The sequence below is a fragment of the Saccopteryx bilineata genome, chromosome 9 (genome assembly GCF_036850765.1).
Source record: "Saccopteryx bilineata isolate mSacBil1 chromosome 9, mSacBil1_pri_phased_curated, whole genome shotgun sequence".
NCBI classification, from domain to species: domain Eukaryota; kingdom Metazoa; phylum Chordata; class Mammalia; order Chiroptera; family Emballonuridae; genus Saccopteryx; species Saccopteryx bilineata.
The window spans coordinates 30,643,988-30,662,262 of record NC_089498.1 but is presented as its reverse complement, the minus strand read 5'-3'; the positions used below and the strand labels follow the sequence as shown (position 1 = coordinate 30,662,262).

The following is an 18,275-nucleotide window of genomic DNA, read 5'->3' as shown; positions in this document are numbered from 1 at the left end:
AAAGCACAAGAACAAGCAGCGCTGAGACAACATGCCCTGGAATCATCAGAGAACAGTTCTGACAAAAATCACCGTAACATTCTTACCTGTGTCAAGATCTCCAATAACATAAATACTGGCTCCTATGGGTATAGCTCCATAAACAAAAGAGGAACTGGCAGGGATGCATAAATTCTGGTCATTAAGATAGATCCACCTGAGAACAAACAGAAGGACAAAATTAAGGAAATCAAAGGATAACCACACATCTCGGAAGGCTACCAGTTGCAACCAAACTTGGCGCCTACAACAGTACTAGGCACTGCTCCAGTAAATCTCAACTCCACATTCCACTTCCGGGTAACCACTGGTTTGCTTCCTGTCACTATAGGTATTCATTTTGCCTGTTCTAGAATGTGATACATATTGAATCATAAAGAATATGCACTTTCTTTTTATTTTAGTGAGAGAGAGAGAAAGAGAGAGAGAGAGGGAGGGAGAGATGGACAGGGACAGACAGGAAGGGAGAGAGATGAGAAGCATCAACTCATAGTTGTGGCACCTAAAGTTGTTCACTAATGGCTTTCTCATATGCACCTTGACTGGGGGGCTCCAGCCGAGCCAGTGACCCCTTGCTCAAGCCAGTGACCTTTGGGCTCAAGCCAGTAATCACGGGGTCATGTCTATGATCCCACTCTCAAGTCAGCGGTCCTACACCGAAGTTGGTAAGCCCACGTTCAAGTTGGATGAGCCCATGCTCAAGCTGGTGACCTTGGGACTTCAAACCTGGGTCCTCAGCATCCCAGGCCGACATTCTATCCACTGCGCCACTGCCTGGCAGGCAGATATGCACTTTTCAATCTGCTCCTTTCGCTCAGCACAATGCTTCTGAGATTCATTCATGTTGTTCCCCATATCAATAATATATGTATTTTTTATTTCCAAATATTATTCCCTTATATGAACATACCAAAATGTGTTTGCCCAGCTGCTCATGCTCATTTGGGTAGTGTCTAATTTTGGTTAAGGTAATATAACTGTTTTGGACATTACAGTGCAAATGTCCTTTTTTTGTGAACTTATGTTATGGACTTGCTTGGTTATATGGTTAAAGATATATTTCACTTGATTAAAAAATGCCACGGGTCCCAGCCAGTTGGCTCAGTGGTAGAGTGTCAGCCCAGTGTGTGGAAGTCCCAGGTTCGATTCCTGGTCAGAGCACACAGGAGAAGCTCCCATCTGTTTCTCCACCCTTCCACCTCTCCTTCCTCTCTCGGTCTTCCCCTTCTGCAACTAAGGTTCCATTGGAGCAAAGTTGGCAAGGGCGCTGAAGACGGCTCCATGGCCTCCACCTCAGGTGCTAGAATGGCTCCAGCCGCAATAAAGCAATGCCCCAGATAGACAGAGCATCACCCTCTGGTGGGCATGCCGGGTGGATCCTGGTCGGGTGAATGCGGGAGTCTGTCTGACTGTCTCACCGCTTCTAACTACAAAAAAGAAAAAGAAGATAAAAAAAGAAAGCCTCACTGTTCTCCAAAGTGTTGTGCCATTTTGTATTCTAGTTAGCAAATGTACAAGAATCCCGACTGCTTGGCATCAGGGCCAGCTGCTGGACTGTCAAGTCTTCATTTTATCTATATTAGTAGTACGCACTGCTGTGAAGACTAATGATGTCGAACATCTCTCATGTGCTTATTGGCCATCATATGTATCTTCCTTTGTGAAATATCTATTCAAAGATTTGCCTTTATTTAATTTTTTTTTTAGCAAGAGAGAGAGAGAGAAAGACAGATGGACAGAGACAAACAGGAAGGAAGAGAGATGAGAAGCATAACTCATAGTTGTAGCACCTTAGTTGTTCATTTATTGCTTCTTCTCATATGTGCCTTGACCGGGGAGCTCCCGCCAAGCCAGGAACCGTGGGGTCATGTCTAGGATCCCATGCTCAAGCTGGCAACCCCGCTCAAACCGGTGACCTCTGTGTTTCAAAGCAGGGTCCTCAGCATCCCAGGCTGACACTCTGTCCACTGTGCCACTGCTTGGTCAGGTATTTGCTCAGTTTTAAAATTGGGTTTTCTGTCTCCTTATTGAATTATAAGATTCTTTATATTTGTGGATACAGGTCCTTTATTATATACATGTATCACAAATATTTTTCTCAGCATGTAAACTATCTTTTCATTTTCTTAATGGAGCCTTTTGAAGAACAGAAATTCTCCATTTTGATGAATTCCAATTCATCCCTTTTTTCTTTTATAGTTCATGCTTTCTGTGGCCTTCTAGGAAATCTATGTCTACTCCAAGGCTGCAAAGACTTTCCTCCTATGCTCTTTTCTGGAAATTTCATGATTTCAGCTTTTATAATTAGGTCTTATGATACATTTCAAGTTAATTTTTGTGTACGATATGAATTAAGAGGCTCTTTTTTTTTTCCTGTCGTACTTATATCTAGTTGTTCCAGCATCCTTTGCTGAAACGATGTTTCTTTCTCCACTAAATGGCCTTGGCACTTCTGTTGAAAATCAATTTAATAACCACTAAAAGGATCTGGGCTCCATGAAGAAGTGGTTGATTCCACAGCGGAGATAGAAAATACAAGATGAGCCAGGCCCTGGCCGGTTCAGTGGTAGAGTGTCGGCCTGGCGTGCATAAGTCCCGGGTTCGATTCCCAGCCAGGGCACACAGGAAAAGCGCCTGTCTGCTTCTCCACCCCTCCCCCTCTCCTTCCTCTCTGTCTCTCTCTTCCCCTCCTGCAGCTGAGGCTCCACTGGAGCAAAGATGGCCCGGGCGCTGGGATGGCTCCTTGGCCTCTGCCCCAGGTGCTACAGTGGCTCTGGTCACGACAGAGCAATGCTCCGGAGGGGCAGAGCATCGCCCTCTGGTGGGCGTGCCGGGTGGATCCCGGTCGGGCGCATGCGGGAGTCTGTCTGACTGTCTCTCCCGTTTCCAGCTTCAGAAAAATACAAAACAACAACAACAACAAAAAAAACCAAGATGAGCCTGAAGCATCTTGTGTGGCCAGAGGAAGTACTTCAGAAAGGACAGGGTGTGTCTGGGGGTGCGGGGCCGAGATGGTGGTCTCCCAATGGCCAAAGCTAGAACTAACTGAGCAACAAAATAATGATAGTATTAGGTTTGTAACTCAGGATAAAATAAACATCCATGACTCCATATCCATATAAGTAACGAAATACATTAAAAATAGGGAGAAGAGACAAGTCTTCTTTGCAGAATTCTAGGTAATAAATATAGAAGGAATGACAAACAGAAAATTCACCACTAGGCAAACACAACAGTAATAACTATCGCAGGCTAGTCCACTGACGGATGCTAAATTAGTGGTGTGAGGAAAAATAGTATGGGTGCATATTCTTAAAGTCTCTCTTCTAAGATATTTATTAATTACAAAGGTAAAGATAGTAACTTCACAGTGGAGAAATCCAAAAGACATGATTTTAACCAGGTAATCAAGGTTAGCATCACCAGTAATAAGACATGTTGGCATCACATTCTACCTGACGTGGTGTGGAGAAGGGCATAGCACCACTGTGGTATTCCTGCCCGAAATACCTACCCATGGCTTAATCACAAGAAATCATCAGACAAAGCCAAATTAAGAGACAGTCATAAAAAACTGACCAATAATCTTCAAGAGTATCATGAAAGATCAGAAAGAGAAACCATCACACATGAAAAGAGACTAAAAATACTTAATTGTACTGATGTTAATATCCTGGTTTTGATATTGGTATTATGGCTATGTAAGATGTTAACATTAGAAGATGGGTGAACGACTTATGGGAACTCTATTTTTTCAACTTTTCTACAAGTTAAAATTATTCCATAATAAAAGTTTGAGGCTTTTTTGCTGTTAAAAAAATGACTAGATTGCTGAATAATGATGTTCACTCAAGGTAATCTGACCAATTTTTCTTTGAGAGTTAAAGGCACAACCAGGTCATAGTCAACCTTAGTCAGACCGTGGGAATGTATCCTAACCAGTGGTTTTCTACCATTTTACACTTGGGACCAGTGAAAATAGGATAATTATTTCAGGGACTGCTAAGGCAGAAGTCACCTTAAACAAATTCAACTGTATCATTGGGTCTATAATCTTCATACAATGTCAGAGTGGTTAATTCTTTTGTGGGCTGGCATGAAATTCCTGGTACACCAGAGTTTGAAAAACACTGATCTAAACCACTGAGAACTACCAAAGTCCAGGCTGACTCTCTTTGTTGAAGCATACAGGTCTACCTGCATTACTCCTAGTATCTCTAACTCTATGCTACAAAGTGTCTAATAAGCCAGAGGTGTGTGTCCAGAGCATTTCAATGCTAAATACAATTGCAAAATTATCTCACTAAGAGCAGCACCTGTATTTCAATGAACACTCTTCCCAGTTGTTGTAAAAAAGTAGCTTTCATATTTTGAGTTTTAAGAAACATGAAGCAAAATGATTTGTTTAAGATCCTATAACAAGTCAGAAACAAAGCTATTACAAGCTAAATACCTTCATCTACCATTGATTCACCTAACGGCTGAATGCTGACTGGCATCCAGCAGTTTGCTGGGACTGGGAATATAGTTTGTCCCGTCTCCAAAACACCTCTGACTAATAAGGAAAGTAAAAAACCTAAGAGTGTGAAAACAGGAACCTGAACAAACTTTTGAAAGAAGCTTGGAAATGTCCAACTACAGTAACTAACTGGCTTATTTACATTTTACGTCTTCAGGACTAAACATAAAAAGCTAAACCCTAACAGTTAACTTTTTCCCAGGCTCTGAATCGAACTAGCTGAAGAGAATCCCTATGCCTGGTCTACAGGTGAAAATTACCCACACGACCAACTCTAGTGAAGACACACACACAACTCTTCTGAGCAAACCCACTAAAAGGCCCCGTGTGCACTGAGCAGGTTAATGGTCACTTCTAAATTAAGACATATATGACTGACTACACTATCTACTGAAAAAGCAGCGCAAGATACAACAATATTTTGGAATAATTTTGTAGAGTTGACAACATAATCCCTCCCTGGAATAATTAAAGCGGAAGAAACTGGTCTCTGTGAATAAACTACCAAATTTGGTCCAAAGCAGATCAATGATTCAGAATTTCTGGGTTTCAGAAAAACCATCCTTGGTGATCTATTTTATATAATGCTGAGGCTTCAAATTAAATAAAACTATGTAATGTGAAAACTTAACTGGAGCATGTATTTGCCATTGCTTATAAAACAGGTATAAAAGGCATATGGTTTCCCAGTCTTTTTCTACTACCTATCACCTTGCTGACCCTGGACAACTGAGCTAACGCAGTCTGCTCTGTCATATGTAAAGCAGGGATATCTGACATCACCACCAACCTCAAGTAACGGTTGTGAGGATGAAATGAAATTGCCAACATAAAGCACTCTTCAAGTGTCTAATACATAAATGGCCTCATTAAGTGGTAGTGATTTTTACAATGGACAAGGCAATACTATGCCTTTAGTCACGAGGCTTTTCAACACAGGTTTATCAGGATTTGGAGGCTATAATGATGAGTCCACTTATAACTCAAATTAAGAAGGGCACTAAAACATAGCAGGGCTTCACAGCAGCAAGCTGCAGAGAGGGGAGAGGAGGACGGAAGGGCAGGCAGGGAGAGAAGGAAGAAGGAGAGAAAGGAGAAGGGGAGGAGGAGAGAAGGGAGGAGAGAAGGGAAAAGGAAGGAAGAAGGAGAGAAGGGAGAAGGAGAGAAGGAAGAAGGAAAAAGGAGAGAAGAGAGAAGAGAAAAGGAAGAAGGAAAGAAGGGAGAAGGAGAGAAGAAAAGAGAGAAGGAGAAGGAAGGAGAGAAGGGAGAAGGAAGGAGAGAAGGGAGAAGGAAGGAGAGAAGGGGAGAAGAGAAGGGAGGAGAGAAGGAAGGAGAGAAGGGAAGAGAGAGGAGGGAGGGGAAGTCAACTCAGGAGAAAGAAAGAAAGAGGGAGCTTTTAGGGAGGTTTCTGCTTTTAGGGAGGAAGGAACTCCTAACAAGCTGGTCTCTGGCCAGGAGCAGCCACAGGCTCTGGACAAACACACCAAACAATGGCCTGAGGGCTCTGGGTGTGAGCAAAGCAGACAGCTGGGGAAGAAGGTGAAAGTTGTGTGCATCCCACTGCGTGCTTCCATTCTTGGGCAGTTTTACAAAGGGGCAGCTGAAACCCAAGAGAAAAACCTGCCATCTTTCTGGCCACTGGAATTAGGGGGAAGACAGAGTTTCGTGGAGTGATGAGAATCACCGAAGTGTGTGGGGGTCTCAGAAAGATGAGAAGTGGAGAACCTCTAAATTTCTGTACACTCACTTATCGCAAGTCTTTGACCCCGGGGTACATGAATGCTCGTGACTAAGGCTTGTAGGACTGAACTAAGACCTGCGGCTGCTGTGGATGTGACAGTCTGCAGTCGGAGTCTAACCAAGTTCACGGTCTGCGCAAGCTCGCGGAGCTGCACTCAGTAGCAAACAGAAGAGACCTCAGGGCCTCGACAACGTTCTGTTCACAATGTCCAGGATGCCATCCAAAATTACTCAACAAAAAACGAGCCAGAAAAATAAGAACTCATTCTCAGGGGTATAAACAATCAACAGATGCCAACTCTGTGATGACTCAGATGCTGGGATTATCTATCAGGCAGGGACTTGAACACAGCCACCCTAACTACGCTGTAAGGGCAAGGAACATGCGCTTATAATGAACACATAGGAGGTTTCAGCAGAGAAAAAAGATAAAGGATTCTGCCTGAAGAAGCTAGGAAAGGAGGAACAAGATCAACCCTATGTAAAAGGAAAGAAGTAACAGACGAAAGCAGAAGGCAACGAAATGGAACACACACAACAGAAAATGAACATCAGCAGCTGGCTCCTTGGAAAGATAAACGCCCTAGCAGGCTTTGTCAATAGAGAGTGCGGAGGAGCTGCAGGGCCTGCCTCTGGCTAAATACGACCAGCTTTACTTGGTAAGCAATGGGGAACTAGGAGGAATCTTCAGCAGGACACTGAGAGATGAAAGTGACATTCATCTTTCAAAAGCACAAGTAGGTGAAATCTATTAGAGAGGACTGGTTAAAAGGCTAACAACATTACATGCAGAAAAAAGAACACATTGGGGTAGGAGCAGAAAAACAAAGGTGGGTGAGCATTAAAAATATTACAGAGTTTAAAAAAGAAGCTGGGACTTTACAGTTGATGAGATGTGAAGCACAAGAGAGACTCAATGGCCTTTGTGAGGGGGACAGCTGGGAGGACGCAGCCTTAGTGAAGGAGCAGGGGCACGGGGTAGAGACAGAGACACTGTCACTCTGAGACAGTCCCTGCTCCTAGGGCTTGGGTTAACTCGTGGTCATTTCTCTGCTTTCTTTCAAACAGTTTGTTTTTAGTCTGAAACACAGAAAATAATAAGATATGGCATTTCTCCAGGAAAGTTTTAACCTAAAAATAGGGAACAAAAGCAGGAAAGACAAGAGATTACTTAAACACAATAAATGGTCTTGGAGCTAATACAGGTTGTTCATCTGGCAACCATTTCCAGAGAATGCAAACATAACATACTTGGGAACATCTGATCTTTTAAGAAATAAAAATATTATTTTCTTTCTACAGATACTTACAGGAAAGCCTATATTTTTAAAGCAGTGTAGTATGGGAGCTAAGGCTGACTCTGGAGCCTGACTGCCCAAGTTGAAAGGCAAGCTCTGACACCTGCATTTGGGCACGTACTTAACCTCTCCATGTTTTGGTTTCCTCATAAGTAAAATAGGGATAAAAAGAGAACCCATATCGCAGAGGGTTGCAGTGAAGATTAAATGAGTTAGGTGAGTTAATACGTGGTACAAATGTGTTTAGTGTTATTGAAACAAGAATCCTACATAACTGACCCTTGAACAACAGAGGCATTAGGGGCATTATCAAAAATCTGCTAATAGCTTACTGTTCTCTGGAAGCCTTACTGATGACATAAACAGCCAACTAACACATTTTGTATGTTATATGCATTATATGCTGTATTCTAACAATCAAGGAAACAAGAGAAAACATATTATTAAGAAAACCATAAGGAAGAGAAAATACATTTATAGTACTGCACGTATTTCTTGGAAGAAATCTGTCTAAATCAGTGGTAGTCAACCTGGTCCCTACTGCCCACTCATGGGTGTTCCAGCTTTCATGGTGGGCGGTAGTGGAGCAACCAAAGTATAAATAAAAAGATAAGATTTAACTATAGTAAGTTGTTTTATAAAGATTTATTCTGCCAAACTTAGTGAAAATCCGACATAAAGTACTTGGTAAGTAATTATTATTATATGCTTTAACCTGCTGTAACTCTGCTTTATACATTTTATAAAGTAAAGTTACTTCCCTACTTTATAAATCAGCATTACTGTGGAACCGGTGGGCGGTTAGAAAATTTTACTACTAACAGAGATACAAAAGTGGGCGGTAGGTATAAAAAGGTTGACTACCCCTGGTAAATGGACCCGCATAGTTCAAACCTGTGTTGTTCAAGGGTAAACTGTGTACTAAATTGACAAAAGAAATTAAGCTTTCTTCCATCTATTTATGAACTAACACAGAAGAGCTCAGAAATAAGAAAACTAAAAAAACGTAAATTTTATTTGGGGGTGCTTTTAAATAGCAAGGAAGAAACAATTTTCTTATGTTTAACAATTACAAACTGAAAGCAATACACTTACATTCAAAGCTTATCAACTATAAATATGAAACAACCTGATAGAAATATAAAGGTTCTAAAAGTTTCTAACATATCAAGGACAGGCTGAGAAACTTTACAGCCAGACTGAAGTTTTATACAATCAAAACAGGAACAGAAAAAGGTAAACTCCAAAGCAAGCTTGATCAGTCCAGAGAGTTATAGCTCTCTAGCTATACGGCCTAAACAGTAACTCAGCCATTATGAAAAAGGCTTATATCAACACTTTATCAGAAACCAAATACAAGGACCACTGCTTGTTAATGAAGTTGGGCGGACTGTCTCGAGATTCACGAAGCAGGCTATTAATATACTACTACTTCATACCTTGCACAGTCAGCCCTCATAGTAATATACATATATTAAGAAAGAGAAATGTAGAGAAGTCTTTGAAATTTTGCCTCCCAGCCCCACCACAGCAAACATCCTCAAATTGCTCACACTTTGTCTAATGAATTTTCCTAAGAGAGTTTACCCCTGTAATTGAAAGGGAGAAAAAGCTATGCAAATATCCTTTTTAAATACAATCCAAGATAGGTAACATTTACACATCTTCCTAAAATCTTGGTAACTGCTCACTGTTTACCCTAATCAAAAATAGTAAGAAATTAAACATTATGGCACCCTCTTCTGGTAACATGATTGAAACACTATCACAAGATTAATTTTAGCATGGCAGTTTCTTTGTAGGATGTGAACGTTATTACTACAATCAGAATGCTGTTTAGTAGTTATAAGAATAAAATGTGTGAGAAGGGAAGAGGGGGGAGGTTGGGAAGAATGTTACCTACTCTACAAGACACATATGGCCACCTGTCGGAGGTAGTCTCTGACACCACACTTCACCCAGTCACTTAATTAGAATTCTACTGAGTGTCTAAGACAGGCCAGTTCTGATGCTGAAGCTAGGATGTAAAGTGGGCTAAGCTGGACCTTGCCCTGATGGAGCTCACGATTAACAATTACAATCCAGGAGTGACACGCACAGAGTATCATGGGATCACAGATTGCGGGGCCCAATCAGACCTCTAGGGAATGATAGTTAAGCAGAGTTTTAGAAGGGGTCAGACTTAACTGGATAGATGAGGGAAGGGATATTTTAGGCAAAAGGAATAGTATAAAAGCACAGAGCTGAGATAATCATGACATATTTAGGAGGAAGATATCACTCACTCACTTTGACTAAAATGGAACAGTTGGGTAGCACAAAGAATAGGAAAACCTACCACAAAAGGCAAAACATGCTAAGTGAAGGAGTTTAAACTTTTCCCTAAAAGTTATAGGGAGCCAATGAATAATTTTAAGTGACAAAGTATCAAGGTCTGATCTATATTTTAAAAATACTTATGATTTTCCTTTAAGTTACCAACACTTCTTAAGTCAATGAATCAGTATCTAGTATGCATTAGATCTCCTAAATAGATGAGCTAATTCAAAGAAGTAACTTGAAAACAAAACTAAACAAAGCTAAAACATGACTTTGAAAGGAAAAAGAGAAAGCTGCAGAAGCTAGGTGAAACCATTCACAGTTACCTTTTAAACTCATCATGGTAGAATTCAGACTTGCAGGTTACCATCTCACCACCCTGGATGTCCTCGCGACTTCTGACTCCCCCAAATACATACAGTTCCATGGCGACTCCACAGGCCACTGCTCCAAATCTGAAAGGCCACACAGAGCCTGTTAGGCACTGGAATGACAACTCATGCTCCCATTCCCTGATTCCTCTTCTCCTTGTTTCAACTCTGCAACATTCACTGTTTAGTGAATATGTGGACCTTCCTTTTTCGGGAAACAAAGTCCTCATTTAATTTTATATAAACTAAATTGCCAAGTGAAATAAAAGGTCCATTTGAAAGGAAGCAGGAGCAAAAGTCAGGCTCAGGGGCAGCTATACTGTCCATACGCACGTTCTCTCACCTCCTCTCCTTTAGCGGGCATATCGCCGTCCACTGCTGGGTCCTTGGGTCATAACATTCCACAGATTCAAAAAGTTTTCCATACGACCCTCCACCCATGGCATAGATTTTCTTTTTCATAGCTGCATAGCAGCCAATCTGAAAGAAGAAAGCAACAGTGGGGAAGGCAACATTTATTATTAAAGTTAGATTAATACTCACTTATCTAAGAGCACTACAAGATATCTGGAAAAAGATTTGATTTCTAATAGTAAAACTACAGTGCTTTCCACTATTACAACACAGGATTTTAAAAATAAGAAGAAGAGCAAGGTAATACACATATTGTTAATCTTCAGAAAGGAATTAACTCCATCCACTACTATTCCACTAAGTAAGGTAAGTATAATAAATAACCTTCCTTTTTTTAAAAGGAACTTTCCAGTCTATCTAGAGTCCATGGAGCAAGATGTCACTCAATTCCTGCCCTACATGTTTAGCCGCAAGGGCAGAGACAGTGAGAACACAGAGTGAACCCCAGTACCTAAAGTCGTATATACTTACGGCACCGAACAAAGCTCCGCTTGCTGATGAGCTTCCTGCCTACACCAGGGACTATAAGTAAAGACAGATGCTCTGTAGAGCTAACGTGACATTTGTTTTTTTTTATCCTACCCAGTGAGCAATGGTAATTCTTTATTTGAAAATGAACGTTTCTTCCCAGTCCTGCATAATGATTAAAAAACAGCTTTAAGAAGATTGGTTGCTCCCTAGGTTAGCGCACTCATGGAACTTTTATTAAGTGTAGGCTGTGGACACGGCCGCTGCACAGAGCCCACTGTCGGGATGGATGCTCGCACACCCTCTGTTTCCTGCGGTGGTGTTTGGCTGATGAAAACAAAGGCAAACCACCAACAGAAGCAGAATTCTATAACATTAATTCTTTAAACACTATCAATTGTATTAAAAGGCACATGTAGGAAATGAAGAAACAGTAACTAAAAATCCAGTTTATAACCACAAGATATAGTTCTCACCTTTCTAACCATGGTCAGGTCAGGTTGCTTTGTCCAGGTTTTAGAATAAATATCATAACACTCCATGGAAATTAGCTCTTTGTCACCATCCTCTCCTCCTAAAATGTACAACATTCCATCTATTTCCACAATTCCAAAGTTATGTCTTGCCTGAAAAGACATCAAAGATCTTTGTATACAAGAGGCCAACTACTGGCCCTAGCCGCTTAGCTCAGTGGGTTAAGAGCACAGTCCCGAAACAAGATTGTGGGTTCAGTCCCGAAACAACAAGATTGTGGGTTCGATCCCCAATCAGGGCCCTCCCCGGCAGCAGCCAATGAGGGCAAGTCTGAGTGGAACAACAAACGAATGTTTCTCGTCCCCCTCCCCTCTCTTTGTCTCTATGAATAAAAAAGCAGCCCTGGCCATACAGCGTGGTCGTTTGGAGAGTTCTCCAAGAGCTGCAGGTTGCCAGTTGGATTCCCCGGTCAGGGCACATGCAGGAACAACTCCCCGTTCCTGTCTCTCTCTCCCTGCCTCTTTCCAAAAAAAAAAAAAAAAGCCAACTATCATATTGAAAACTGGCACTACGTGTTTAATAAAAATTACAGATATCATTATATTCCAGAGTTCCAGCAAAAAAGTGCTGTGCTCAAAACCCCCTCTCTCAAGCATTGCTGCTTTCCCTAGCAGCTCACGTGGTCTTCATCACAATAGTTTCTCAGAACAAGGGAACTACCCGCATGGTAAATTCAGGGTCAGAATCAGTACTTCTTACTCACAATAGCTCACAAGAAAAAGAACTACTAGCAGTTGGTTCAGTAAGATCCTCTGTGTTTAGCAGTGAGCTATAATGGAGTGTTTCCAAGCTGATGTGTGAAAGACAAGAGTCACAGCCAAGGCTGCCCGAGCAGAGAGGCAGAGGGAGAACAGGGATGCTAAGGGGGTCTGAGGGACTTCCCATTCATTTGTCTGTATTTGCTCAGTGTCCCCTATGTGCCTAGGACCATCTTAGCACTGAGACAGAGTGCTGAACACAGACAAAATCCCCTGCCATCCAGAGAGTGCGTGAACAGTGAGAAGGCGCTATCTGACAGGCAGGGGAAGACAGTGGGGGAGGGGAGACAGGGGAGCAGAGGGGCCGCAGGGAAGGCTGCCCGACAGGGGCTATGTGGGCACACGCTGCGGGCGCAAGGAGCATGCCACATGGGTATCTGGCAAAGATCTGAGAGGCTGCAAGGAGGTCAGACTCAGCAAGGGGAAGGCAAAGAGAGGAGAGCTGCATCTTAGGCAGGGGGGCCTGGCAGAGTTGCGATTTTTTTCTTATAGTCAAATGCAAAACAAAGAAAAGTGCCAAAGGGGGAATAATAGGCAAAATAAATTTAAAAAGTAATGTTTTACCTCGTGCATGGGTGGCAATGCAGTCCATGAATTTGCATCTGGGTCATACTTTTCTCCTGAGCTCAGCGTCTGCTTATTTTCATCTTGGCCCCCAAATACAAACAAAAATCCTTCTGCAAAAATCAAAGGAGACACACAAGAAAGTCGAAACTTAAGTCTTCAACACCCATCTCTTATCGAATATAAATGCCATAGTCATAGAGACGGTACGTGGAGAAACCTTCTCTGATAACAACAATGGATCTGAGATCTTTATCACATTTCATTCCTTCCTGGGTGAGAGCGGAGTCTGTGAGTCACTGTGAACACTACTTCACTCAGCATGTTTGAGTGGATTCCCTCTGCCCTACAACATAAAAGGCAACCTGCTGCCTGCCACCCACTCAGGCCATCGAGCAGCTCTGCGTTATCTCAGCTCTTCTATTCTGGGAAACTATTCAACCCTTCTTGTAATGGCTTTGAGGGGACAAAAGGACAGAAGTGGAAACTCCAGGCCCATAGAAAACATGTCTTCTGGCAGGAGAGCCCCTCCAAAGTTTTACTTCTTAGGATAAAGGCAACCAGGTTTAAATCTCCTTGCTTGTCCAGGAAATCTCAAGATTTGAATGTGACTTACAGTAATTCCAAGTTAATAATGTTTTTAGTCACCTGGAAGAAAAAAATGTAAAACTTCTGCTGAAGAAAGTACCTTTTCTAAGCTTTAGAGTCTAACATTCTATGAGTTTAAAGCATCAAATAACTCCTACAAATAATTTTTAATAAAACGATCAGCACCCAGCCAAAGGTACTCAGCTATACAAAGAAACTAGACTCTATAAAGAACCAGCAGAAGCAGACAACAGGAAGTGGTCTTGCAAAGATTTCAAATTTCAAATACCAGAATAATCAAAAGACTTAAACAACAAGGCTTCCTAAGTTTAAGAAATAAAAGACAAATTTGAGGGTAATTCTTGAAATGGGACTATAGAAATGACTTACGGATTTGAAAAAGATTTAAAGAAAATTCCTAGAAATAAAAAGACAAACCAGATAAAGTTAAAATTTCAAAGATGGATTTAATGACAGATTCATCATAGTAAAGAAAGAATTCATTAAATGGAAGATAAATCAAAAGAAATCAAAATGAAGGCAACAAGGTATGGCAAAAAGAAAACATAAAGATGGCAGGAGACAGAGGATAGAGTCAGAAGGTCTAGCCATGCTTAATCTGACTTCCAACAGCACAGGGAGAGAGGAGAAAAGAGCAGAGGCAATATTTTGAAGATATCTGATTAAGAATTTTCCAGAGTTGATGAAAGGCCAAGCTGGAGTCAAGATGCCCAGCAATCCCCAAATATGATAAAATTTCAAATAAAATGCACATCTAAGCACACTAATGAAATGGCAGAAAACAAAGACAAAACAAAAAATTTTAATACAGTCCTGAGATTCCAGTGCCATGTGAACTTTTCCTGGATGTGGACTTTCCTGGACTCCTGCTCATTGGGACAGCTCATAACAGACTGAACTGGGGTTGGGTTGCATTTTTCAGGGATTTGGCATGGTGTTGGGGCCAACTTGGACTTGGTGAACATGTTAAGGACACTACTCTTTTATGAATTCTTGCTGTATTGGCCAAGAGTTTGCTTAAAGGCTTTAATCACTGTAAAAAAAAAAATAGAAGACTGGATAAAGAAGATGTGGCACATATATACCATGGTATACTATTCAGCCATAAGAAATGATGACATCGGATCACTTACAACAAAATGGTGGGATCTTGATAACATTATACGGAGTGAAATAAGTAAATCAGAAAAAAACAAGAACTGCAGGATTCCATACATTAGTGGGACATAAAAACGAGACTAAGAGACATGGACAAGAGTGTGGTGGTTACAGGGGGCGGGGGGGGGGGGGAGGGAAGGAAGGAGAGGGGGAGGGGGAGGGGGAGGGGCACAAAGAAAACTAGATAGAAGGTGACGGAGGACAATCTGACTTTAGGTGATGGGTATGCAACATAATTGAATGACAAGATAACCTGGACATGTTTTCTTTGAATATATGTACCCTGATTTATTGATGTCACCCCATTAAAATAAAAATTTATTTATAAAAAAAAAAGTCCTGAGAAAAGACAGCATTCATTCATTCAATCATTCAATTTTTTTTTTTTTTTTTTTTCATTTTTCTGAAGCTGGAAACAGGAGAGACAGTCAGACAGACTCCCGCATGCGCCCAACCGGGATCCACCTGGCACGCCCACCATGGGGCAATGCTCTGCCCACCAGGGGGCGATGCTCTGCCCATCCTGGGCGTCGCCATGTTGCGACCAGAGCCACTCTAGCGCCTGAGGCAGAGGCCACAGAGCCATCCCCAGCGCCCAGGCCATCTTTGCTCCAATGGAGCCTCGGCTGCGGGAGGGGAAGAGAGAGACAGAGAGGAAAGCGCAGCGGAGGTGTGGAGAAGTAAATGGGCGCTTCTCCTGTGTGCCCTGGCCGGGAATCGAACCCGGGTCCTCCGCACGCTAGGCCGACGCAATCATTCAATTTTTAAGACAGATTTTTAGACCGACAACTGATTTAACAACAATGAAAGCCAGAAGTCAGTGGAAAGATATCTTTAATGTGCTGAAAAATAATAAATACCAACCTAAAATTCTATACTCAGCAAAAATATACTTTAAAAAGGAGGCAAAGTAATGAAATTTTCAGACAAATAAATATGAAGTGTCTGCTACCAACAGAACCACATTAAAGGATATTCAAAGAGAAAAACTTCAGAAAGAAGGAAAACGACCCTAGACACAAGGTCTAAGGAACAAGAAAGGGAAAACAAAGAAAGTGGTAAAGACCTATCTACTTATATAAACATATGTAAAACAGAGATCAATGAAACATGCACATATATATTATATTTATAAATAATCATTTATTTTAATATATTAGACTGGAAAACATGAAAAATAGAGTATAAAAGTACTGATTAACTTTAGGCTTTGAAAACAGGCTGTGGTTTTTAGGGAAACCTTCAAATATACACGAAGTATAAAACTTCTAAACTGACACAGAGGGAAAGACTGAATGACAAAACATCAATCAATTAAAAATAAGGCAAGAAAAGAAGTAATGCAGAACAGGCTGGGCAAGCAGGAATTCTCAGTCATTTCACAACTGCAGTCCATACAACTAGACACAATTCCTTTCCCCATAAAGTTTCTGAAATGCCAACCCCTCTAGGAAATCTTTGAAAATTAGTGGTATCCTAACCTCTGAGGTAGGAGTGTGTGTGAAAAAATTCTGGGAGGAAAATTTCAGAAAGTGAGTTCTGAAGAGGTAGAACAGGGAAACCAGCCCCATGTCCTGCTGGCTACATCACTCCATCCAGCTCTTCTTCATTCCTGACGATAACTTCAATAATCCTGGCACCAAGAAAATGATTCTATTTCTATACTTTAGTAAAGATTCTGCCATTTCTGTCACATGGTATGGTCCTGTATAGCTTTAAGTTTTTTAAGGCAATGTTAGTGAGCAAGCAGAGACTACAAAATAAAGGTTTCAGGAGGACTGCTGACAAAAATTAGAATTAAGTTAAATGACACTCATGGAATGAACCCAAAAGGCAGATCCAAGGGTAAGAGAAAGGAGGCCAACAGAGGTGAGGCAGCAGGGACAACTATTCTACCTTCTCCTTGAGGAAGAAGAGCTATGGATAACGTGGAGTTATTTTCAACCTTGCAAAGGTCAACTGAAACATACTTTCTGTAGTAAAACAACTTTAAAGTAGTATTTTTTAAAGTCTCATATGAAATGCCTGCTTTTCTATGACATTTTTGACATGGTTACGTTTGTAGCTCTAAACTGAATTTCAAAGATGATGGGACTATCAGGGCTTCTGTGTCCCTGGTCACCCAGCTCATTGGTGGTAAGAGTCACAAAATTCTGCTCTTTTACCTGTTAGGTCACCAAGTAAAATGCTCCTCTACTAAAGCCTAAAAACTAACTATGTATTAATGATTTGGGGACAATAAGGACTGGCAGAAGACACTCTTCTTACCATAGCCTTGAAAGCTAGAACTACATTGAAAATGTCATCATAGAGATAATAAAATTAGCTCTTTAAAAGGCTGAGTCAGCCTGACCTGTGGTGGCGCAGTGGATAAAGTGTTGACCTGGAATGCTGAGGTCGCAGGTTCAAAAACTCTGGGCTTGCCCGGTCAAGGCACATATGGGAGTTGAAGCTTCCTACTTCCCCCACCCCTCTAAAATGAATAAATAAAAATAATTTTTTAAAAAAGGCTGAGTCATTCTGTACAACCATGATATTATACATTACTTGATGTTGTGTTTAAGTAAAATTTACCACAGAACTGTACCTGCTGAGAGCACTCCATGGTTAATTCTTGGCATGCTTAAAGGGGCCAGTTCAATCCAAAGCTGCCGATTAGGGTCATAAAGAGGGCACATACATCGCATTGCTGCTGTTGGTTTCCGTGAACTAAAAAGATAAATAGATTAGCACTTAATGTGTTGTATTTCTGCCATAATAACTGACTAGTTTTTACCACTCTAAAAGATGTTTAAACCATTTTTAAAATTCTGTTGCATCATGCTTTAAATACTAAAATGTATTATGGATTCTTGCTTACACAGAAATCTCTCTTCCCTTATACCATTTTCAAACAACACACACCCATACTTACACTCTTTCTTCTCCACCAACAGTGACAATGCATTCGGAATAGCCCCGGGGTTTGAAATTGGCTAGCATCGCCTCCCCTTGCTGTGGCTGGCTCAGTGGTATGTTGCTGCACTCTTTGACAATTTCTCGAACTAATGGTTCATTTAGCATCTGTTCCCGTAAGTAGCTGGAGTCTAACCCCGAAACCCACAGTGCTGACATAACATCCTTCATGTGGACCTGCAGAAGAGGGTAGAAAAGATGGGGAGAAAGAAATGGAGAATGCAACACACAGCTTTTAGAATATACAATTTCCAACTCATGGAAAACTACAATTGTTGATAGATCATCAAGAGGCAAGTTCTATGTGCCAGCACTGCTTGACTATGCTGACTTCCCATACCCTTGATAAAAAACATTTAATTTCAAAAATCATCAGTTCATATTTATATTTGCAAAGTTTCAAGCAGCTTTCTTATACCCTACACCAGGGGTCCCCAAACTTTTTACACAGGGGGCCAGTTCACTGTCTCTCAGACCGTTGGAGGGCCGGACTATAAAAAAAACTATGAACAAATTCTTATGCACACTG

The 18,275-nt window shown here is 41.3% G+C and overlaps 1 protein-coding gene across 1 annotated transcript in view; it reads right to left on the bottom strand.

Moving 5' to 3' along the window:
* The window catches only part of GAN (gigaxonin), a 78,249-nt gene that overhangs the window by 13,534 nt on the left and 46,440 nt on the right, over positions 1-18,275 (bottom strand). Inside the window, exons 4-10 of the mRNA XM_066243841.1 lie at positions 17,706-17,923; positions 17,379-17,500; positions 13,025-13,137; positions 11,645-11,794; positions 10,630-10,766; positions 10,242-10,370; positions 87-196 (exon numbers count right to left, since the gene is read on the bottom strand). Coding sequence (XP_066099938.1) covers positions 87-196; positions 10,242-10,370; positions 10,630-10,766; positions 11,645-11,794; positions 13,025-13,137; positions 17,379-17,500; positions 17,706-17,923 — 979 coding nt within the window. The remainder of the gene's footprint in view (positions 1-86; positions 197-10,241; positions 10,371-10,629; positions 10,767-11,644; positions 11,795-13,024; positions 13,138-17,378; positions 17,501-17,705; positions 17,924-18,275) is intronic.